At 40.7% G+C, this 24,891-nt stretch overlaps 1 protein-coding gene across 6 annotated transcripts in view; it reads right to left on the bottom strand.

The window, feature by feature from the left end:
* The window catches only part of DCLK1 (doublecortin like kinase 1), a 343,458-nt gene that overhangs the window by 303,583 nt on the left and 14,984 nt on the right, over positions 1-24,891 (bottom strand). For all 6 annotated transcript variants that reach the window (XM_043891772.1, XM_043891771.1, XM_043891773.1 and 3 more), the window contains exon 3: positions 12,982-13,328. In XM_043891772.1, the coding sequence (XP_043747707.1) occupies positions 12,982-13,328 (347 nt within the window). The remainder of the gene's footprint in view (positions 1-12,981; positions 13,329-24,891) is intronic.

Genomic DNA, 24,891 nt, shown 5'->3' with positions numbered 1-24,891 from the left:
AGCATCAGTCTCCCCCACCCTTTTTTTTTTTTCAAGATAATGCTTATCTTGAATTGTTTTCTTCCCAGATTTTTTTTTTAAATAAAATATTGATTTTATCTTTCTACCTTGCCAAGATAAGTTTAGTTTATGGTTTTCCAAGGAGAGAAAAAGAATAGAAAGATCTCTCATAGGGACACTCTTAGTCCTGTAATTATGTGATTCTATGGACCAGAATGTGAGCCATGGGCTAAAATCAAGAAACATCATTTCATAAACATTAAGCACCTAATAAGGGTAGCATGCTGCAGTCTATGGGGTCACAAAGAGTTGGACATGACTGAACAACGACAAAAAGGGTAACACTGTCTCCTTTCTCCAGGACGCGCTGGTCTTACACAAGTTCAGAGCTATAATACAAGCAGATGGAGCAGACAGAATTTCTGATGTTTTTCCCTCAGGGAGACACTTGTAAAGGATCATGGTGACTGAGCTCCAACTGACCTAAAAAGTCTAAATGATCTGGTATTTATGAAACAACAGGAGACTTATTTAATCAGACAGGTTTAGAAATGTGATAATAAGTTTTTTTCCAAGAAGTCTCTAGGCAGGGCGGCTGGATTCTGAGACACTTTAACCTCCAATAACCAACTACACTGAACAACTCCAGAGTCACGACTCCATAGAATGTCTGCCTCTCTCTCAACCTGACTTGAGAACTCTATAACTCAGCCGTAAGTCAGAACCCAGCTAGGAGATGGTCTGCTGATGAATTACCAGAGAGGAAAGCACCCTGGAGAACTCGCCTTCCAAGGATCTTACACCGGGCAAGAAAATACCACAATTAGAGGAGGAATGGCTTCAAGACATTTTCTCACATGAATGCACACAGTATCATGTGAAATTATAAAAGAACAGACTTGAGAAGTCACTCAGTCGTGTCCGACTCTTTGTGACCCCATGGACTGTAGCCCAACAGGATCCTCTGTCCATGGGATTCTCCAGGCAAAGTACTGGAGTGGGTTGCCATTTCCTTCTCCAGGGGATCTTCCCGATCCAGGGATCGAACCTGCATCTCCCACATTGTAGGCAGATGCTTTACCATCTAAGCCACTAGGGAAGGCCATAGTATCATGTGAAATTATAAAAGACACCAAATTGGATTCAAGGTAGGATCTGAATTTTTTTCTTTTAAGGAAAAATCAAAAATCAGGACAAATTATCAACAAGAGTCATCTCGTCAATGAGATTATAGGTCATTTTAATTTATCTTAATATTTTCCCACTTGCTCCAAAATTCTTTACAACAATCGTACCTTGATCTAACCATGGGAAAAGCCATTAGAACATAAATCTCCCATCTGTCCTTTTGTTTCTATGGAATGTTGTTTACAACACAGTTCATATTTAAAATCAGATTTTTAAATTTCCATTTAATTTCTGAAACTGTCTTCTTTTATTTAATTTAGTTTCCAGGATTTAAACTAATCAGAAAAATCTGCTGCGACATATTGTACTCAGCCCCGCGAATGCCCTTGAACATTGCGGGTTTGCGTCTGTGCAGTAATTGGGCCAGATGCTCTTCAAGCCAGTCTCTTATTGGCCTATCACCAATTTTGAAATCCACAGAATGTATTGATTAGCTCTTCTCTTTATGCTCTGGACGGCCCAGGCAATGTCAGGAAGATTTCAAGCAATTTTCCAGACTCAGACGGTGAAAATTTTTGAGCAGAGTATCTATTGTTTCCCCATGTAATAAAAGTCCTTTCGATGGAGAAAATGCTCTAAAATTAGCAGATGAGGTTTTGTTTAATTATCCTAGAGTCTTTAATGAAGCAGGTGTCGGAGCTAGAAAACAAGAGCCGTGATGAGCCCCTTACAATCTGCGGTTTCAGAGCAGACGGCAGCACCAGCCTTGAGTGCTAAACAGACACACAGCCTGGGCGAGCAATCAGCTCCTAAATGGCCAGGACCTGTGCCCTGCAGAACACTGGACGCAATGAGCGAACACCAAAGGGGTAGGTCATGGCAAACCGGTCAAAGGTCTAGTCATTCAGCTGTTTCTTGAACAAGCATTCACCAGGTCAGGCCCTAGAGATTCAGAGGCTGACAGGGCACCTTCCCTACCCTCATCCTATAAGTTCTGAAATGAGAGGTGGGCACCTCAACTGCCAACAGGACAGTGTAATCAAGAATTGTGGAGCTGTCTACAATGGACTGATGGACAGCTCCCTGGAAAGGGAGCTGTCAGTTCTACATGGGGAAATCAGGAAATGTTTAGACAAGGCCACCTTTGAATTAATCTTGAGAAATAATCAGGTTCTTGCTTTTCAGAGCTGTGGTGGTGATTCAGTGTGATGGACAGACATGCACAGACATGCAACAACTAGCCCACGGCACTGGGTGTGGAGAAGGTGTTCAGCCAATGACAGCAATAACAATGTAAATATTACTGCATGAGTATAATGGTTTGTGAGTAAGTTTAATGACTGGTACAATTAAAGAAGAAAGGGAAGAAAATAATATCTAGGCTACATTCACAATTGATTGACAATAAATGGAAGGATAAAAATAGAACTTTCAGTAGCTTAGTTACAGCACAGATAATGGAAACAATGCAAAATCATCAATTCTACATCAACAATGTTATACAACTATAGGTGTCCTGTACTTTTAAGAAAGCCTGGAATTTGAAGACAGCAGGCAGAAGGACTAAATATTAATAGTTATATAGGACTTACCTCATGTCAAGCCAGGGCTTTATATATTAATACCTATTTTCTCAGTCAATTATCCCACCAATATTACAAGGCATGCTTTTTTATTGCCATTTTAAAGAGAAAACTGAGATTCTGAGAGTTTAATTGACTTGACAAAGGCCACGCAGCTAATGCATGGTAAAGTCAGGATTGGATCTTATAAGCATCTCAATTCAAATTCTATGCTCTTTTCTTTATATTGGGTTACCAAAAAAGTTCCTCATGTTTTTTTCCCTAAGATGGCTCTAGTAGCACTTGTGAAGTCAAAGTGTTAGTCACTCAGTCGTGTCCGACTCTTTGCAAACCCCATGGACTACAGCCCGCCGGACTCCTCTGTCCCTGGAATTCTCCAGGCAAGAAGACTGGAGTGGGTGGCCATTTCCTTCTCCAGGGGCCGAATCTGGGTCTCGCGCACTGCAGGCAGGCAGGCTCTTTCCTGTCTGCACCGCAACGGAAGCTTGGTTGTCTTTAACTTCATTCAAAACAGTTTTTTAGGTTGTGCTATGGCAGCTGTCACATCAGCGTGCATTTTAAAAAAATGTATCAGAATTGGTGAATTTTTGCGTAGCCATTTGAATACTGAAGATGCAAGAAAAAAGCAACATTTTCAGCATATCATGCTTTATTATTTCAAGAAAAGTAAAAACACAACTGAAATACAAAAAAGATTTTGCAGTGTCTGGAGAAGATGCTGTGACCGATGAACATGTCAAAAGTGGTTGGCCAAGTTTCTTGCTGGAGATTTCTCGATGGACAATGATCCGGTTGCACAGACCAGTGGAATTTGACAACAATCAAATTGAGACATTAAATGAGAACAATCAATATTATACCATGTGGGAGATAGCCAATATACTCAAAATATCCAAATCAAGCACAGAAATCACTTGCATCAGCTTGGTTATGTTAATCTCTTTGATATTTTGGTTCCACATAAGTGGGAAAAAAAAACATATTTTGCATTTTGCATGTGATATTCTCTACTGAAACGTAACAAGAATGTTCCGTTTTTAAAACAAATTGTGACGGGCAATGAAAAGTGTAAACTGCACAATAACGTGCAATGGAAGAGATGGTGGGGGCAAGCAAAATGAACCACCACCAACCATACCAAAGGCTAGTCTACATCCAGAAAAGGTGATGTTGTGTATATGGTGGACTGGAAGAGAGTCTGTAATAAAAGCTCCTTCTAGAAATACCAAAGGATTCATTCCAACAAGTACCGGTCCCAATTAGAGTAACTGAAAGCAGCACTCAATGAGAAGCGTCTGGAATTAGTCAACAAAAAATGCATAATTTTCCATCAGGATAACCAAGATCACATGTTTCTTTGACGACCAGGCAAAAACTGTCACAGCTTGGCTGGGAAGTTCTGATTCCTCCACCATATTCACCAGACATTGCACCTTTGGATTTCCACCTATTTCGGTCTTTACAGAATTCTCTTATATGGAAAAAAATTCAATTCCCTGGAAGACTGTAAAAAGGAACCTGGAACAGGTCTTTGCTAAAAAAGATAAAAAGTTTTGGGAAGATGGAATTATGAAGCAGCCTGAAAAATGGCAGAAGGTAGTGGAACAAAACAGTGAATATGTTGTTCAATAAAGTTCTTGGTGAAAATGAAAAATGTGTCTTTTTATTTTTACTTAAAAACCAAAGGAACTTTTTGGCCAACACCATGGAGCGTTTTCATGTGAATAGACACATTTACAAAGGTAGATATGATAAGTAATTATTAAAGGGTAATTTTTTTATTTTTTTCATTTATTTTTATTAGTTGGAGGCTAATTACTTTACAATACTGTAGTGGTTTTTTGCCATACATTGACATGAATCAGCCATGGATTTACATGTGTTCCCCATCCCGATCCCCCCTCCCACCTCCCTCCCCATCCCATCCCTCTGGGTCTTCCCAGTGCACCAGCCCTGAGCACTTGTCTCATGCATCCAACCTGGGCTGGCGATCTGTTTCACTCTTGATAATATACATGTTTCGATGCTATTCTCTCAGATCATTCCACCCTCGCCTTCTCCCATAAAGTCCAAAAGTCTGTTCTATACATCTGTGTCTCTTTTTCTGTCTTGCATATTAAAGGGTAATTTTATTTTTTAAAGCAAGTTTTTCTTTGTTATTTATTTCTCAAATATTTATTCACTCATTTATTTGGCAGCACCAGGTCCTAGCTGTGGCCTGCGGGACCTTTTTTAGCTGCAGTGCTTGAGCTCTCCATTGTGGCATGTGGGATCTAGTTCTCTGACCGAAGATCAAATCTGGGTCCCCTGCACAGAGTTGTAGCCACTGGACCACCAGGGAAGTCCCTAAAGGGTAATTTTAAATAGTGAGTTCCCTCAACACATTTAAAATGTGTAATTGTTTTTCAAAAACAAAAAACAATTTACCTTTAGCTTTTCAGGGATATAAACTACCAACAGTGGAGTGCCTAAGGCAATGCTAAATTTGCCACAAATTGTTTCATTTAATCCTCACACTAACTTATATGTAGCCGGCATTACCATCAGTCCCGTTATGCAGATGAGAAAAATGGAGGAGTATCAGAGAATTAAACTTCCCAGTGGGAGGGCATATTTCACTGTGACAGCAGTACCGGGCAGACTTGACCACAGACGATCAGTTTAGAACTGTGTGTTTGATGTGAGTCTATAAAAACTAATGTTTCTCCTCTATATTATATCACTGCATATATCTACACTTACATGACAACATATGTAAGCAAATTCCCTCATTACAAGTAAATTCAATATATACTACAGGATTTTTAACTAACCACCTCAGTTTCTCATCTAGGCCTGGAAGGAAGGTTTCCAGGCCTGCATGAGAAACTGGATCAAGCTGGATTTTTCAGACTGAAATCTGAGCTCAGGCCCAGCTGATGTGAAAATCCAAGTGCCTCCCCTCATTCCAACATGCTCCCTCAGGGCGAAGGAAGCTCACGGGCCAACTCAGACTCCCAGCCACTGCAAAAGCAGAAGTCAGCATAGGTGATCCCAAAGGCCCCTCTCCAACTTGCCAGAGTGCCCCCAACGTGCCCAGAACCCCCACCGGAGGGAGGGCTTCAGCACATCTTCAGTTCAACAGGGGGCCACTGGGGAACTCGGAATTCATTTGACAGCAAACTGGAATTCCATTTCCAGAAAACTGACTTTTGCCCAGACCAACTGAAGCATTAAAATATACACCACAGCAGGCACCCGTAATTAATTATACACCATCAGAGGAGCTAAGACTGGAAGACAAGGACTTAACTCTTTCCAACTTGGGGGAACTAAAAGCTACACAAGGAGAGATGTAGCTTATAAACCCTGTGAAGTAAGTGAAGTGAAAGTCATTCAGTCGTGTCCGACTCTTGCATACCCATGGATGGTAGCCCGCCAGGCTCTTCTGTCCATGGGATTCTCCAGGCAAGAACACTGGAAAATCAACCGAAGGTATGGAGCCTAAAAAAAGCACGCTCCATTCTGGACACTTTAATTCCCTAATGAAGCATCACAATGATTCTTAAGCTCCTTTTTCTGTGAAAACAGCTAAGATTTTCCAGCAGTTCAGACCTCTGCCAAGTCATAAGGATGTCTCAATGTGTGCTCTGAGTTTTTATAGGAAATTTTAATTTGACATTGTAATAAGCTAAAATATTTGTATCAACTATTTTTTTACATCATTTGCAAAAACAAAAAACTAAAAGGTATTACATTTACTTTCATACCACAGATAATATACCAAATCATAATAGTAAAAAATCTATATATCAAGGATGAGGATTTAAATATGCTTTAAGAAACTTAGAGCTGTCACAGAAGTTTTAACTTAAAAGAAAAAAAAAATTACTATTATCAACAGCACCAGATAAATCTCCATTTCCAGTCCAACCAAATCCTTTCACATCCTAAATTTGTTGCTTTTCATTCAGAAACCTTTGGTTTTCACATCTTCTAGGCTCATTAGTTGCTACAGCCAAGGTGACATGTGGTAATAATGTATACTGCTTTTTTTACTAATAACTTGTACAGAGAAGAACTATTCTAAGCTCTCTAAACTCAAGAGTGAACCAAATATTTTTTCCTTCAGATTAGAATTAGGTATTAAAAACCAAAAGGAAAAAAAAAACAAAGATCACTTTGGAATTTCTGACTGATCAATTCTTATTGATGATATTACCATTTCCTGAATTCCAATAAACTCATATACTAACTACCTAAAAGAAATGGCAGTGAATATTATGACTTTATAAGCATCTTTTGGGCTTTATGTTTGTAGCAGGTGAGGGGATAAATGATCAAAAGATACAGAAAAGACACATTATTGACAGCAACTGGGATTTCCTTTATAAGGCAGCTGCTTTGGGCAGAATATTTGTGTCCACCCCCACCCTGGTCAATTCATACATTGAAATTTAACCCCCAAGGTGACTGTACTGGGAGGGGAAATGCTTGGGGAAGTGATTAGGTCATGTGGCAGAAGCCCTCATGAACTGGGTTAGTGCCCTTTTATAAAAGGACCCACAGAGCTCTCAGCCCCTTTTCAACATATGAGAACACTGCAAAACCATAAAAAGTAGCTCCTTTCAGACCAAACGTGCTGGCACCTTGATATTGGACTTCCAGCCTGCAAGACTGGGAGAAATAAACTTATTTTGTATATAAGTCATCCTGTCTGTGGTATTTCGTTATTACAGTCCTAAGGGACTAAAAGAGGAGCTATGATGTCCGTTCTCAGTTTACCATCTAAATCGGTTTATGAGTACCTCTACTTCAGCTGTTGGCCCAATGTTTTCCATGCTAGGAAGAAAATACATTCTTTGCTCACTCCAGCAACGTTGGATTTTACAAAGTGCATGACCTATGTGAAATGCCTATAAGATAAAAATACAACATCCCTGAGTAAATTTTTCCTCTGATACTAAACTATATTGTTATTTTATGTAGATCTTCAATGTCAAAGAGTAGATAAGATGGGAATGTGCATATATCTTCTACTTAAAGAGCAATCTGGTTTCTCATGACTATATTTCAGTGGGGAGAGGAGAGCATTGGGAAGAGCCTTATCTATGATCTGTACAGGATAAATTGCCTGCTTAGGCACTAGCTGTTCTAAGACTCTCAGTTGTTTATGTTTCTAAGCCAGAATCCAGTAATCACAGATGCCGAAGACTTAGCAGTTCAAGACAGCCTGATTAGCTGTTCCAAGAAAGGAATCGGGAGACATGCAAGTGCATCTTTTCAGCAAATCATGTACGTTTCGGGCTTATTTTAATCATTTAAAAATTAGTCACATTCCAAACGACCTCTGGCTTCCCAGGTGGCGCTAGTGGTAAAGGACCCGCCTGCCAATGCAGGTGACTTAAGAGACATGGGTTCGATCTCTGGGTTGGGAAGATCCCGGGGTTGGGGCGGGGGAGGGCACGGCAACACACTCCAGGATTCTTGCCTGGAGAATCCCATGGACAGGGGAGCCTGGCGGGCTACAGCTCCATCCAGTCACAGAGAGTCAGAAACAACTGAAGCAACCTAGCACGCAGCACACTAATGTGACCTCCGGAAGTGGCTGCCCAGCAGGGTGAGAGAATAACCCACAGAAGAATCCCAACATCCAGACCCCGGACTGAGGCAAGACTCCTGTAGCCTGCACAGCCTCCCTCGAATATGGAGAAAAGGGATGTGATTTTAACCTTCAACTAGAAAATGCCCTCCGTCCTTCTTTGGGAGCCCTTAATCAGGGCCCAGATAAATAAGGCATGACTGAAAGTAAGATGCAACATGATCTCTGACCTCCCCAGCTATGCCAGCAAAAGTGCCTGATCACCTGGTTAACAGAGGCCCCCTAAAAGGTGTGTGGAGGGGGTGGCGAGGTTGTGGGAACCTTTAATTGGAGCTTCTATGCCGCTGGATAAAGAATGGAGTTGGAATAATTAGAAAAGGTTCGCTCACAAACAGGCTGCTCGTGAACCACAACAGCCATCAGGGAAACTGCAGCTTCCTGCAGAAGGCCTTCTACACGGGACAGCATTTCCAATATGTTGATTTCCTGATCTCAGCCAAAAAACCTCAAAAAAGCACCGCACTGCACAGTGAACTCATGAAAAATGAAAGTGTAAGTTGCTCAGCTGTGTTCGACTCTTTGCGACCCCATAGACTGTAGCCCTCCAGGCTCTTTCATCCATGGACTTCTCCAGGCAAGAATACTGGTATGGGTAGCCATTGCCTTCTCCGGGGGAATCTTCCCAACCCAGGGATCGAACCCAGGTCTCCCGCATTGTAGGCAGCTTCTTTACTGTCTGAGCCAATGAACTCATAGGCTAGGGCTTAAAGCAAAGCCAAGAGGCTTATGTGCAAGGAAGCCAAGTGAGAGGGGCATGCCATCCATGCCTTTCAATGCCCATCCCTGGGTACCAGCCGGCACGGGCTCATCCTGTTCCACAGTCAGAAATCCCAGAGTCCCCAGTTTCCTCCCCACAAATTCATTTGTAGGCTGCCTGATGGCAATCTGAAAAGCCATTCCTGCTTGTATATCTTCCCTTCTACCCGTTTATCCAAAGCACTCAAAGTATTAATTATTTAAACAAATCTATTTCCTTGCTACAAAAAAAAAATTACCTTTAAAAGCTTTACTGGGCATTGGGTTTTGATACAAGGGCTCAGATACACTATTTAAAAAAAAGGGCGGACAAGCGATCTTAAGGGTGATGTCCCACGGACAGCACGTGGTCCCCGATGCCACGGTGGGCAGGGTGACCCCGGCAGCACAGGGTGCCACCCTACTGTGTCAGAGCGTCACGTCCTGAGAAGGCTTGGAGGGAAGTGCTTTTTTTCTCAGAGGCTTATCAAGCTGTGGTCACAGCATTGGCTGTTAAAGAATCCCTCCCACAAAAGGAGGGGGAGATCTGCTTGTGGGGGCAGATTCTCTTTTGAACAAAAAAGATTCTAAAGACTCCTAGGGTCCATGAGGAAGGAAGCTTTGTTCCTACTGGGAACCCAAGCACAAAGTCTTTATACTCTTTCACTCTTTCCACTTTATCATCCGATTCCTTTGCAGCTTTTCGCCGCTCCTGCTTTGAAGAGAGCATGCCTCAACAGAGGCAACGCCACAATGGTGACCGGAATCAGCCCCGTGGGATGACTGGAGCAGGGAAAACTCATAGCAGAACACGTTCAGATGATATTCCTTGTACAGATTACTCACTTGGAAATCCGTTTTCAGTACATTTGCATCTCTGGTTTTACTATCAGCTGCTGTGCTACAGTGGCCATGAGGGCAAGCTCTAGAGAGAAACTAGTTCAAATCCCAGCTCTCATTTATATCTGTCTGGTCTTGGACCTGTTTTTTATTAACAAATTTTGTGCCTTAATGGCCTTATCTGTTAAATGGGGATAATAACTGAGCTGTTAGCAGTAAACATGCCAAAAGCATGCAAAGCATTTAGAACAATGTTCAATAAAATTATGGTTGCTATTATGATGGGCTTCCCAGGTGGCCCAGTGGTAAAGAATACACCTGCAATGCAGGAGATGTGGGTTCGATTCCTGGGTCAGGAAGATTCCCCTGGAGAAGGAAACGGCAACTCACTCCACTATTCTCTCCTGGAAAATCCCATGGATAGGAGCCTGGAGGGCTATAGTCCACAGGGTCGCAAAGAGTTGGACACGACTGAGCATGCACGCATGTTATTACTATAGTTCAAAATAGCTTTCACTTATTTATCAGAGTTGATCCCACCAGCACTCTGTGAAACAGAGGTGATCATTTTATCCATGTTTTATTGATGAATATAGTGGGGCTCAGTTAAGTGATTTGCTAAAAAAAAAAAAAAATCTGTGGCTGAACCAGGATTTGAATCCTGGTCTTTTGACATTAAACTTTGGATTCTTTTCCATTATTTACATGTAAACTACAGCAAAAACCAAAACCCAGCAGGACCCTGCAGGGACTTTTAGGAAGAGACCCCCATGTCCCCTGCCTCTTGCTTTTAGAAAAGCTTTAGCCTCTTAGGTCTTCCCCAAGTTTCCAAAGAGAATTTAATCAGAGAAGTGAGAAAACACAGAAACAAAGGAAAGCAGTCAAACAAGACAAAATAATAGCAATTTAGCCATAAAACAAAGTCATAAACCTTTAATCCCTCTTCAAAGACTACAGATGATATCCTAAACCATATTCTTGAGTTGGTTTGCAGATACTAAAGCCCCCACCTGGCTGAAGAAGTTACCTGCAAACTTAGCACCAGCACATAGATGCCAGACTAGTTGCAACCAGAAAGTTGATGACATTAGCTCCCAAAACACCAACCTGTTACTCACCACCAACCAATTAGAGGAGTGTACAGGAGCTGATCCCACACCCTGAGATCCTCTCCCTTACTGTGCCTTTAAAAACACTTCCCTAAAAGCCATGGGGGCATTGGGGTCTTTAGAGCAAGAGCTGCCCATTCTCCTTCGCTTTGCCCTGAAATAAACGCTACACTTCCCTTCACCACAAGCTGGTGTCAGTAGATCATTTTTGCTTCACATCAGATCAGACCTACATTTGGTGCATTGACAAAACAGCTATTACAAAATACAGACATCAGATAAAAATCCTAAAAAGATGAAAGCTATTCAGAACATCATGATATCTCTTCTAGGAATTCATTCTTGGAATAAATGCTCAGTTGATGGCAGAATTTAGCCTAAGTAATTAAAGCTGATTTTTTTGATTCAGTGTGTAACAAATCAGAACCCCAAAGTTCTGAAGCAGGGGGAGAGGAGAAAGATTTATCAATTATGTATTCTTTGTTGTAAATTTTATTTTTATGAAAACAGGTAAACTCCCATGTTGAGAAAAATCACAAAAATGCAGAACTTCAAGACGCTTGAGTAATTCATCAGGGAGGGAAGGGATTAAATGTTTAAGTGTGAACCCTGCCATCTTACTGCTGCTATAACTCACAAGGCAGTCACAGACTCTGATCCCTGATATATGGTGACATTCAGGCTACACCTTCCTAGATCTAGATGACTGGAGATTTTCTCACTGAGATTCCTTATCCACATGACACTTAGGGGAAGTTTTATGAGACAAGTAGAAGACTGGTGAATATAAATGAACAACTGGCAGATCTTCCTTTTTCTCCTAATGAATTTATAATTTAGAGCATTTAAATGGATCCCTAGGGGAGGAATTTTCTCATGACTAACACTCTCTAGTATTTGCATCTATTTCTAATTCATAAAGTTTGAATGTGTTAGCCTTCAAGAACTTGGAAGAGTCTTCTATTTAATAAGATCGATCTTTTAATTTATTAATCTAGTTTTGACTTTTACTATGTACTCTTCATACAAATCATTTTAATTATATCTCAAAATAATTTCTAAAACACATGTGGGCAGATCCATGATTAAAAACTAAGTTTCAAGTAAAGACAGTGTACTGAAAATTGTAATCTGAAACAAAAAGACACTGGTGAACTTTGAGCGATCAACAAATTTCTCTGTACATCTGTCATATGTCAGTGTTCTTTATTCAGCTCACCATCACAGTTCTGTCAAATCTTTGCAAAAGTCCACACAAGACTTCTTTTAAGTTTATCTGAGCAATGCACATTAACATGTCCACTCACCCAAATCGACCAATGTACATTCCACAGCTAAAGAAACCCCTCTTTCATTTGAATCCTGAAAGTATGTTTTCAATAAAAGATGTATAGTATTCTAGAAATATGCCTCTTAGAGCCATCCAGATGGAAATATTTCATTCCTTAGATATGTACTCAGAATTATAAACTGTAAATAAATCTTGCTTATGAACATTACTGAGACATAAAACTATGAAATACCATTGAGGTCCAAGAAAGGACTTGGGTTTTTCTTTACTGGTCAGAGTTTACCTCTACCCTTCAGTACTGCTCACAGTGATGATAAAGACATAACTATACAACCAAACTGAACATAGATGGCTGAAAAAGCACCACTATGTTAGGCAATTAATAATAGGAAAAGCAGAAATCTCTGTGTAATCATTTAAGCTTCAGAGGTCTATATTTGTACTTGATTACTAAGGTTAATCCTGTGTTAACTCTATCCTTGAACTGGTTCGAGGACAACAGCTATGTATCTGCTGACTGATTGACCCAAGTCCATCAGTATCTGTAGAATGTACATCTTGGGTCCCCGTTCGATGCCACACAAACCCCTCAACTCCCTGGTTCTTGCCCATAAAGTCAAGGCCATACCACGGTCGCCCCCCACCACCACTTACCTGCTTCCCATCCAGGGTGTAGAGACGTTTCACGACTCCCGAGTCCAGCTTGATGGCGTCAGTGATGTCGGTGAGAACCTGCTCAAAGGAGTGAGCAGTCTTCTTATTGAGGAGAATCCGGACGGCTTTCCGTGGCTTCACCCCACTTCTGATGATGGTGACCAGCTTGGGCCGAATGAAATCCTTATTCTCCCGCACCTCCGAAGGGCTTCCTTTGGCAGTGGCCAGAGAGGACACTGCCCGGGAAGCCGAGGTGGTCTTGACGTTCACCGACCAGTTGGGGTTCACGTTCTTGGTGTATTCCAGCTTCTTGAAGGGTTCGATTGAGCCACACACATAACTCTCTCCTAAGGAGGAGAGGGACATATTGAAATATACGCTCAGCTAAACTCATTCCCTTTGTCTCACTCTCTGAATTTTCCTTTTCTCTTGATACTTGGAAGCGAGCATGAGTTGTGACTTTTTAAACAATGGGAGCATGAAAAAGAAGGATTTCTGACTTCTAATCTAGCTCCCTCAGCAACAGATTGGTATTCAAGGGGGGAAAAATGATCTTTTCTCCCTTTTTTCATCTTCAGTTTGGTGACAGAAATATCGATGTTGAACAGCCCTTGGAGACACATGAAATTGAATTCAAGATAGAAAGTATTTGGGGAGATTTAGGTATATTTATATTAGGAGAAAAGTTCAAAATCAGAGGCACCTACATTTGCCACCTGAGATAACTTAAAAACAGGAAATGGATCAGAAAACAGCTTCTGAAAATAGCTGTGTAATTTATAAGTTTGATGGGAGTGTTTGCCTAACATTTTGTAAACTTAAGCAAAATTCCAATAACAAGCAGAATACCTCCATTCCTTTTCTTCCATCTTCACAGAGCCATGCACAGTGATCCACACACACATCATACTTGTTTACAGATAAAACATTTTGAGGGTGGTCAACGTACAAGCTTTATAAACTGACTTTAAAATAACTATATAAGATGAAAAAGATCTGAGGATCTAATGTATAGCATGATGACTGCACTTGATAACACTTTGTGAACCCATGGACTATAAAGTCCATGGAATTCTTCAGGCCAGAATACTGAAGTGGGTAGCTGTTCCCTTCTCCAGGGGATTTTCCCAGCTGGGGGATTGAACCCAGGTCTCCTGCATTGCAGGCGGATTCTTTACCAGCCAAGGCACCAGGGAAGCCCAAGAACACTGGAGTGGGTAGCCAAACCCTTCTCCAGCGGATCTTCCCGACCCAGGAATCGAACCAGGGTCTCCTGCGTTGCGGGTGGATTCTTTACTAGGTGAGCTACCAGGGAAGCCCCAACACTATAGAGTATAATCAAAATTCAATAAGAGAATAGAACTTCAAAGTTCACAGTAAGAAAAATATTTGAGGTGACATGTGTCAGTTAGATAGGAGGAATCCTTCATACACACACACACACTCACACACACACACGTGTAAAACTGTCATAAGGTACACTATATATATCTTACAATTTTGTCAATCATAACCCAACAAAGCTGAAAAAATAAATGTATAAAGTTGAATTTTTATTAGAAATGATTCCTTAACAGAGACTCATTTAATGAAGATACTCAGACTTTTTTTTTTTTGGCAGAGTCTTCTACTGCCTTGTTTGCTGATATATGCCCAGCACACAGGACAGACCAGTGCCTGGCGCCTTGGGGTACCCAATGTTTGTTTAATGAATAAAAGAACTGTGAACACTCAGACTATTAAATAGATATGCATCACATAAAAAGGTAATACACATATCAAGCAATGACAAATTATAAAATGACTAATTCTACATATATTTTCATAAACTTAGGTCAAAGCATTTTGAAATTAAAGACTTCATAATGGCCTTTTTTCTGGGTAAGTCTTTGTAACTGGGAATATGTTAAAATGCTAAAAAGCCTTCCTAATTGCAGGTAAAGTAAGCTAGGACTAATCCTACACAGCCCATTTACTTTTATCTAAATCCTTGTCCTATTTTTAAATTAACAGTGCAAGCATCCAAGGCTATGGAATAGGTATTCACATAAAAATGACTGAACCAGGGTTTCAAAAATAGAAAAGCACAATTACGCATGTTATCAAACATTTACTTTGCCAATGTTTTTAAAACATACTCCAATGTGTGTTTATGCATTATGTCTCACTAGTAGTGGTACAAATAGTACAAATTTAGTAAACTACGTTTCTAGGCACTGAGCAGATTATTACTGGCTCCAACTATGCTTTCTCAAAATCTATGTGGATATCATGGAGAAGCAGATGGCAAACCAGTCCAGTATTGTTACCTGGGGAATCTCATGGACAGAGGAACCTGGCTGACTACAGTTCACTGGGGCACAAAGAGTCAGATACAACTTAGCAACTGAAACAACAATGACGTGGATCTCAACACCACCTCCATAGAGGCTGCAACAAGACCACTGCTTCTGCAGGGTTGGTGGAGAGACACTGAGTGTCATGGTGGGGAGGGAACTGGAACTCTAGGCTGGGGACCCGGCCTCTCAGCATGTGACTGGGGCATGTCCGTCCCCTAGCCTTCTCAGCGGGAACCTGTCCACCAGGCAGATGAAGGCTATGCTAGTGGCCACTTTCATCTCACCAGGTTTTAGTGACAATCAAGTTAGATAGGAAAGGTCAAAGCGACCTCAAATGCAAGACTGCTACACAAGTGAGAATCACCCGAGGCTGCCCTATACTGACTGTGCCAGAAGCAGGTATTATACCGTCCGGTGTTCGCTGTTGCTATGGTCACCAGTAGACACAACTTGGGAGCCATCTCAATGTGAGGATGCCCCAAGGGTACCCCAACAAGGCACACAGGCCTTAGCTTACAAAATCAGTCCTTGCCGGAATTCTGTACTAATTGGAGATATGAAATTATCTGATTATTTGTAAGTTTATGTATTAAGCTAATAATTAAAATCAAAACAAAATGGGACTTCCTTTGGTAGTCCAGTGGTTAGGACTCCGTTATTCCAATACAGAGGCTGCAGGTTTGATCCCCACCAGGGGAACTAAGACACCACATACCACACAGTGCAGTCAAATTAAAAAAAAAAAAAAAATCGAAACAAAAATATGGAATGGTTTACATTTCAACAAAGGATAATTTTCAACTTTAGGAAAAAAAATAATGTTAAAAGGGAGGAAATTTAAAGTATTCATATAATAGTATGGAATGGATGTGTTGAAAGAGAAAATAAATACCTTTTTTTTTTATCTTCTTAAACAAAGTACTTCAAAAATTTCTGAAAGTATGGCAACTTTGAGAAGGTAATGCTGAAGGAAGGCAGATGCAGATGTAGAGAATGGATTTGTGGGCACAATCGGGGAGGGAGACAGTGGGATGAATGGAGAGAGTAGCATCAACAAACACACTCTTGGGTGCAAGATGGACAGCTGGTGAGAAGCTGTTGTGTAGCACAGGGAGCCCAGTCTGTGATGACCGAGAGGGACAGAATGCAGGAGAGGATGGAGGCTAGGGAAGGAGAGGATGTATGTAAAATTATGGCTGCCTTGCACTGCTTTATGGAGGAAACCAACACAACATTATTAAAAAAAAAAAAAAGAATTTTTAAAGAAGGTAATGCGGGCTTGGGTCAAGCAACAACAGGGAGAGGAAACCTGTGTTTAACCAGCACTGACCCTGGGGCTCCTCTGGCTCATCAAAGACTGGAACAAAATCTTGGGAAAGTGTGTGAGACTCGAACAAAGATGAAAGAAGAAAGTGACAGCTAGAGGGAGAGAAAGGAGTGAGCACCAAACCCAAAGTCACACACTACCCAGAGATGTCATTTAGAATCTATTTCATGATTCAGGAATTCAGGAAACGCCAAGATGGGTTTCTGTATATTAATAAACTTCTATTAAATTATACAAATATATTTATATTAAATTTACTTGACTCATATTTTGACTCCTTTTATTTTAATCGTAACTCCAAACTTCTCCCCAATAGAAGACGTAGTCTCTGTCACAACGCAGTTAAATTAAGTTTGATTGTGCCTTCTGATTTTGTAAAAAAAAAAAAAAAAAAAAAAGAAAGCTTTTTACTTAATGTATTAATTAATGTATTAATATCATTGATAATGGGAAATTAACAAATGCAATTGTTCTGAATAGGTAAAACAGTCTTGATTTGATTAAATGGCTTTGGATAGACAGGGTTTAATCTCTTCCTTAACTGGGAAAAGAGTCAAGAGAGAGATTATATTTCTTGATTAGTGAATCATCAACATTTTTAGTTTAAGACCTAACATAAGGTATGTGTGGTTAAAGGCCATTCAAAAATAGCAATATATTGGGGTGTATGTATCTTTTTGAATTATGGTTTTCTCTGACTATATCCCAGGAATGGGATACATACACCTCAACGTTCATGGCAGCACCATTTACAACAAGCCAAGACAAGGAAGCAAACTAAATGTCCATCAACAAATGAATGAATTAAAAAAATGTGGTATATTTACACAATGGGATACTACTCAGCCATAAAAAAGAATGAAATAATGCCATTTGCAGCAACATGAATGGACATAGAGATTATCATACTAAGTAAGCCAGAGAGACAAAATGTTAGTTGCTTAGTCATGACCAACTCTTTGTGGCGCCACAGACTGTAGCCTGCCAGGCTCCTGTGGCCAAGGAATTTTCCAGGAAGAAAATTGGAGTAAGTAGCCATTTCCTTCTCCAGGGAATCTTTCTGACCCAGGGATCAAACCTGGGTCTCCTGCACTACAGGTAGGTGAGTGACCAGGAAAGCCCCAGAGAGAAAAAGACAAATATCATATGATACCACTTATATATGAAATCTAAAAAAAAAAAAATTACACAAATGAAGTTAAATACAAAACAGAAATAGAAGCACAGATATCAAAAAGAAACTTGTTATTATCAAGGGAGAAAGAGAGAGGGAAGGATAAATTAGGAGTTTGGGAATAACACACACATACATTCAGTTCAGTCGTTCAGTTGTGTCTGACTCTTTGCGACCACATGGACTGTAGCATGCCAGGCATCCCTGTCTGTCACCAACTCCTGGACCTTGCTCAAACTCATGTCCATCAAGTCAGTGATGCTACAGAACCATCTCATCTGTCGTCCCCTTCTCCTCCCACCTTCAATCTTTCCCAGCATCAGGGTCTTCTCCAATGAGTCAGTTCTTCGCATGAGGTGGCCAAAGTATTGGAGCTTCAGCTTCAGCATTAGTCCTTCCAATAAATATTCAGGACTGATTTCCTTTAGGATTGACTGGTTTGATTTCCTTGCAGTCCAAGGGACTCTCAAGAGTCTTCTCCAACACCACAGTTCAAAAGCATCAATTCTTTGGCCCTCAGTTTTCTTTATAGTACAACTCTCACATTCATACATGACCACTGGAAAAACCATAGCTTTGACTAGACAGATCTTTGTTGGCAAAGTAATGTCTGCTTTTTAATATGCTCTCTAGGTTAGTCATAGCTTTTCTTCCAAGGAGCAAGTGTCTTTTAATTTCATGGTGCAGTCACCATCTGCAGTGATATTGGAGCCCCCAAAAATAAAGTCTCTCACTGTTCCATTTTTCCCCATCTATTTGTCATGAAGTGATGGGACCAGATTCCATGATCTTTGTTTTTTGAATGTTGAGTTTTAAGCCAGTTTTTTCACTCTCCTCTTTCACTTTCATCAAGAGGCTTTTTAGTTCCTCTCTGCTTTCTGCCATAAGGGTGGTACTATCTGCGTATCTGAGGTTATTGATATTTCTCCCGGCAATTTTGATTCCAGCTTGTGCTTCATCCAGCCTGGCATTTTGCATGATGTACTCTGCATAGAAGCTAAATAAGCAGGGTGACAATATACAGCTTTCACGTACTTCCTTCCCAATTTGGAACCAGTCTGTTGCTCCATGTCCAGTTCTAACTGTTGCTTCCTGACCTGCATACAGGTTTCTCAGGAGGCAGGTCAGGTCGTCTGGTATTCCCATCTCTTTAAGAATCTTCCACAGTGTGTTGTGATCCACACAGTCAAAGGCTTTGATAATCAATAAAGCAGAAGTATATGTTTTTCTGGAATTCTCTTGGGGTTTTTTTTGTGATGTTGGCAATTTGATCTCTGGTTCATCTGCCTTTTCCAAATCCAGCTTGAACATCTGGAAGTTCACAGTTCACGTACTGTTGAAGCTGGACTTGGAGAATTTTGAGCATTACTTTCCTAGCGTGTGAAATGAGTGCAACTGTGCAATAGTTGGAACATTCTTTGGCGTTGCCTTTCTTTGGGATTGGAATGAAAACTGACATTTTTCAGTTCTGTGGCCACTGCTGAGTTTTCCAAATTTGCTGGCATATTGAGTGCAGCACTTTCACAGCATCATCTTTTAGGATGTGAAATAGCTCAGGTGGAATTCCATCACCTCCACTAGCTTTGTTCACAGTGATGCTTTCTAAGGCCCACTTGACTTTGCATTCCAGAATGTCTGGCTCTAAGAAAGTGATCATACCATTGTGGTTATCTGGGTCATGAAGATCTTTTTTGTACAGTTCTTCTGTGTATTCTTGCCACCTCTTCTTAATATCTTTTACTTCTGTTAGGTCCATACCATTTCTGTCCTTTTTTTTTTTTTTTTCATTTCTGTCCTTTATTGTGCCCATCTTTGCATGAAATGTTACCTTGGTATCTCTCAATTTTCTTGAAGAGATCTCTAGTCTTTCCCATTCTGTTGTTTTCCTCTATTTCTTTGCACTGATCACTGAGGAAGGCTTTCTTATCTCTCCTTACTATTCTTTGGAACTCTGCATTCAGATGGGTACATCTTTCCTTTTCTCCTTTGCCTTTTGCTTCTCTTCTTTTCTCAGCTATTAGTAAGGCCTCCTCAGGAAACCATTTGGCCTTTTTGCATTTCTTTTTCTTGGGGATGATCTTGATCACTGCCTCCTGTACAATGTCATGAACCTCTGTCCATAGTTCTTCAGGCACTCTGTCTATCACATCTAATCCCTTGAATCTATTTGTTACTCCCACTGTATAATCATAAGGGATTTGATTCAGGTCTTACCTAAATGGTGTAGTGTTTTTCCCTACTTTCTTCAATTTAAGTCTGAATTTGGCAATAAGGAGTTTATGACCTGAGCCGCAGTCAGCTCCCAGTCTTGTTCTTGCTGACTCTATAGAGCTTCTCCATCTTTGGCTACAAAGAATATAATCAATCTGATTTCGGTGTTGACCATCTGGTGATGTCCATGTGTAGAGTCTTCTCTTGTGTTGTTGGAAGAGGGTGTTTGCTATGACCAGTGCGTTCTCTTGCAAAACTCTATGAGCCTTTGCCCTGCTTCATTCTGCACTCCAAGGCCAAACTTGCCTGTTACTCCAGGTGTTTCTTGACTTCCTACTTTTGCATTCCAGTCCCCTATGATGAAAAGGATACCTTTTTCTGGTGTTATAGAAGGTCTTATAGGTCATCATAGAACCATTCAAAGTCAGCTTCTTTGGCATTACTGGTCGGGGCACAGACCTAGATTATTGTGATACTGAATGGTTTGCCTTGGAAATGAACAGAGATCATTCTGTCATTTTTGAGACTGCACCCAAGTATTGCATTTTGGACTCTTTTGCTGACTCTGAGGGCCACTCCCTTTCTTCTAAGAGACTCTTGCCCACAGTAGTAGATACAAGAGCAGTGGCCCCACAAGAGACTGACCCAGACTTGCCTGTGAGCATACAGGAGTCTCCGGTGGAGGCCTGGGTTGGCAGTGGCCTGCTACAGGGTCGGGGGCACTGGGTGTAGCAGGGCCCTCATGGGACCTTTTGAAGGAGGTCGCCACTGTCTTCATCACCTCCACCATAGTTTGGTCCGAGGTCAAACAACAGGGAGGTACCACAGCCCCCGCCCCCTCCCCAACCCGCCAACAGAAAATTGGATTAAAGATCTACTGAGCATGGCCCCACCCATCAGACCCAGTTTTCCCCTCAGTCAGCCTCTCCCATCAGGAAGCTTCCATAAGCCTCTTATCCTTATCCATCAGAAAATGAACAGAATGAAAACCACAATCACAGAAAACTAATCAAACTGATTACATGGGCCACAGCCTTATCTAACTCAATGAAACTATGAGCCATGCTGTGTAGGGCCACCCAAGACAGACGGGTCATGGTGGAGAGTTCTGACAAAATGTGGTCCACTGGAGAAGGGAATGGCAAACCATTTCAGTATTCTTGCCTTGAGAAGCCCATGAACAGTATGAAAAGGCAAAAAGATAGGACACTGAAAGATGAACTACCCAAGTTGGCAGGTGCCCAATACACTACTGGAGAAGAGTGGAAAAATAACTCCGGAATGAATGAAGAGACAGAGCCAAAGCAAAAGCAACGCCCAGGTGTGGATGTCACTGGTGATGGAAGTTAAGTCCGAGGCTGTAAAGAGCATTATCGCATAGGAACCTGGAACGTTAGGTCCATGAATCAAGGTGAATTAGAAGTGGTTAAACAGGAGGTGGCAACATTAACATACACACATTACTATATAAAAAACGCACAACCAACAAGGACCTGCTATATAGTACAGAGAACTCTCCTCAGTGTTTGGTGATAGACATAAGGGAACTGCAGAAGCAGCATCCATCTGAACAGCTATGGTATTTTTAAAGGCCCAAAAAACAAATATTTTCTGTTAAGCAAAGAAAGAAAGAAAATGACAGTTAAACAAAAAAAAGGTAAGTAAATGAAGCATTAAATTATGTTTGGATCTGACCAATATCTCCTAAAATATAAGAACATAGTAACTTTTCCCTGAAAGTCTTAAGTATTTTGGGACTGTGAAAACAGAATAATTTCTGTGTAAGCATATTAGATTATCGTAAAGGTACCAAAGAGTCCTTGTTTGTTTAAAAAAAAAAAATCACACATGCGTTTTAAAATTATTATATTTTGTTATTCTTTGAAGAATGGAAATAAATTTTCTCTAACAAAATTTATTAGTAAAAAATCTCCAGAGTTAATGCTACTTGGCCACTGGCTCCCATTATAAGATTAAAGAATTTGCACATAAGAGAAATTCTCAAAGTCACTATGGACAACTTACAGTAATATGGGTAACCAGGCCTATGAAGTCAGCTAGGAAGGTCTTTCTCTATAAGAGTCCGTATTAGGAGATACTAGATGTTTGCCCTGTTTTTCCTCACTGGTAGAAGTTTTTCACTGGCTCAGGGTTGAGACTTGTAAATTCCAACTATGACATCACTTGACCTCAGTCTGAAAATGACCTAATCTCCATTTTTCACATTATTGAAGCTGCTTGCCACCTCCTTTAGGATTCCTTTAAGCTCTAATGTGGCATATTCAAAAGAATCTTAAGTGAGGGCTTTGTGTAATACATGCCATTTTTCCAGAGTAAAAACTTCCTTACTGAAAACTCTAGAAATTAAAATTCACTATTGTGAGTTACAGTAAAATCTGGGACAGATTCAACTGTATATTGAAATCTCTGAAGTCGAACTGAGTTAAATTACATGAAATACATAATGTATGAAATAAAATATCATAAAGTGCCTTCTGGACATTATATTTTATAAACCTATCTCAGATGTACACAAAAACATTTCATAATCTACCTGGAAGGTGCAGGTTTAAGAAGATGATTTTGAGAGTGCTATCAAAGGCAAGAAAAAAAGATTCCCAAAGGCACTTACGGATCATTCTTCCATGGAAGTCTTTCATAATATGATAGTACATAAAAATAAGTTTACTGAAAATAAAATGTGAATGTGTATATCAAGTCTATGGAAAATGTCAACTTCTCAAATATAAGGCAGCAAAAAAATAGCATAAAGGAAAAGTTAAGGGACCCATTTTTTAATTTAAAACTGATACAACTGAAAACTAGAGAAGCTAAAATAAAAAGGGGAAAACAGACTGATGACCTATATATAATACAACAGTGGGTTAATATGCTATGCAAAGCCTTTTATAATTTACAAAAATACAAGGTACTAAAATATATGACAAAGGATAAAAACAAAATGTAGAAAATGCCACTAGAGACACTATAAATTGATATCAACCCTTTTGGAAAGCAACATGGCAAACTGTATTTGGAACCATGAAAATATTCTCATTGCTAAAAATTTTTCCTAAGTAAATAACAGAACAACAAATAACAACACTGCAACAAGTACAAGGAGCATTAGCCATGACATCAAAAAATTTTAAGCAACCTACTAAATTCTCAATGATGGGCATAATACCTGAACAGAATTTTAAGTCATAACCTTATCTTCAAAGAGCTTTGCGAGCAAGATGTATATATGAAAAGATTTCACCACAAGACAATAAGTGATAATTGGTAAAGAAGTGGTCCAGGCAACTCTAATTCAGAGGAGAAAGAAATCATTTCCCACTTCCCACTGTGTGATCAATGAAGAAAAAATGGAATTCATGCTGGCCCTGGAAGTGGGGGTAAGATTCTCATTAGCAGAAAAGAGGACAGCACTTCAGATAAAAATAAAATAATAATATGCTCTACTGAACAGTACAGTAAAGGGGATCATCCGTTGGATATTAACATGTCTTTTTCAGAAAATAATATAAAAATCGTTCCAGGGACAAACAAGTTAGGCAAAGACTGCAGTAAGTTACAGCACCAAAGTTCTTATGCACAATCAGAATCCAGGTTCTATTTTAAAGTCTTTACTGAATTTGTTACAATATTGCATCTGTTGTTTATGTTCTATCAGGGATAGAACCTGCACCCCCTGGGCTGGAAGGCCAAGTCCTAACCACTGGACCTCCAGGGAAGTCTGGAGACCCAGGTTTTAGAAAGACCACACTGGCTCTAGTGTGAAGGCAGGGCTTCAGGTAGGACATGGGAAGACAGAAATCAAGATGCCTTTTAGAAGGCTATTCTAATAGCCCAGGCGAGAAGCTGGAGAGCTAAACTTTACACATCCCCATTAGGAACAAAGAGGAACAGCTGCTATGAGGAGTACTTACCAGACAGAACCAACTGATTGGATGGAAGAACTGGCAATTGACTGGATGCCAGCCTCACGGGAATACAGTCACTGAACTGATGCCATTGAAACGTCTATTTTGGCCAACTCTCCATATATTACAATAGATCAAACGAGAAGGGAAACACGTTTGGGTTAGACGGTAAGGAATAAAATGAATTTGGTTGTGCACAAATCGAACGTCAAGTTCCTAAGAGCCAACTGGTTGGAGATTTTCCAGCAAGAAGTTAGAAATATACATCCAGGGCATGAGAAGTGGATGCATGGGGTAGCTGCGGTTTTGGGAACTGAAGGAAATGTTCAGAAAGACCCCACCCAGCTGGACAGGGTGAAGTCCAGGGCAACGCCAATACTGAGAGAGTGTCCAGAGATGGAGGGGCTGTTGAAGGGAACTGAGAGAAATCAGGTGCCTGGAGCCATGGAAACCAAGGGGTGGTGAGGATGCGGCTGGGAGAGACCCAGAAATCAGCATCCGATGCTCCAGGAATGGCAGAGAAAATGAAGCTTCCTAACAGATCGCCGGCCGGGCCAGGAGGAAGCCACACGGGCCTCCGGACGGCCACTTCAGTTGGGCAGTGATGCCAGGTTGCTCTCATTCATTTATTTATCCATTCGGCCTCCCTCTCCTCTTTCTTCCAGTGATATTTACTGCGTTCTTGCCACTACCACATTAACACCGAGGACTCCAACAAGCTCCCTGAAGTCCAGAAACACTAATATAAGATAAATAAGTATAATGATGCTAACTAAGCGGCTGAGGTTTGACTGGAAGTAGAGACAGCAAATGCAGATATTTCTCATGGAGGAAGAGCTCGTGGTTGAGAGGTAAGCAGGACGAAGCCAAGGACTGTCCAGACTGTAAGAGACTTGCGTGTCTGTTGGCTGAGAGGTCGAGCGGGGAGATGCT

Source organism: Cervus elaphus, chromosome 30 (assembly GCF_910594005.1).
Source record: "Cervus elaphus chromosome 30, mCerEla1.1, whole genome shotgun sequence".
NCBI lineage: Eukaryota > Metazoa > Chordata > Mammalia > Artiodactyla > Cervidae > Cervus > Cervus elaphus.
The sequence above is the reverse complement of the archived record's forward strand: the minus strand, read 5'-3'. Positions and strand labels throughout refer to the sequence as shown.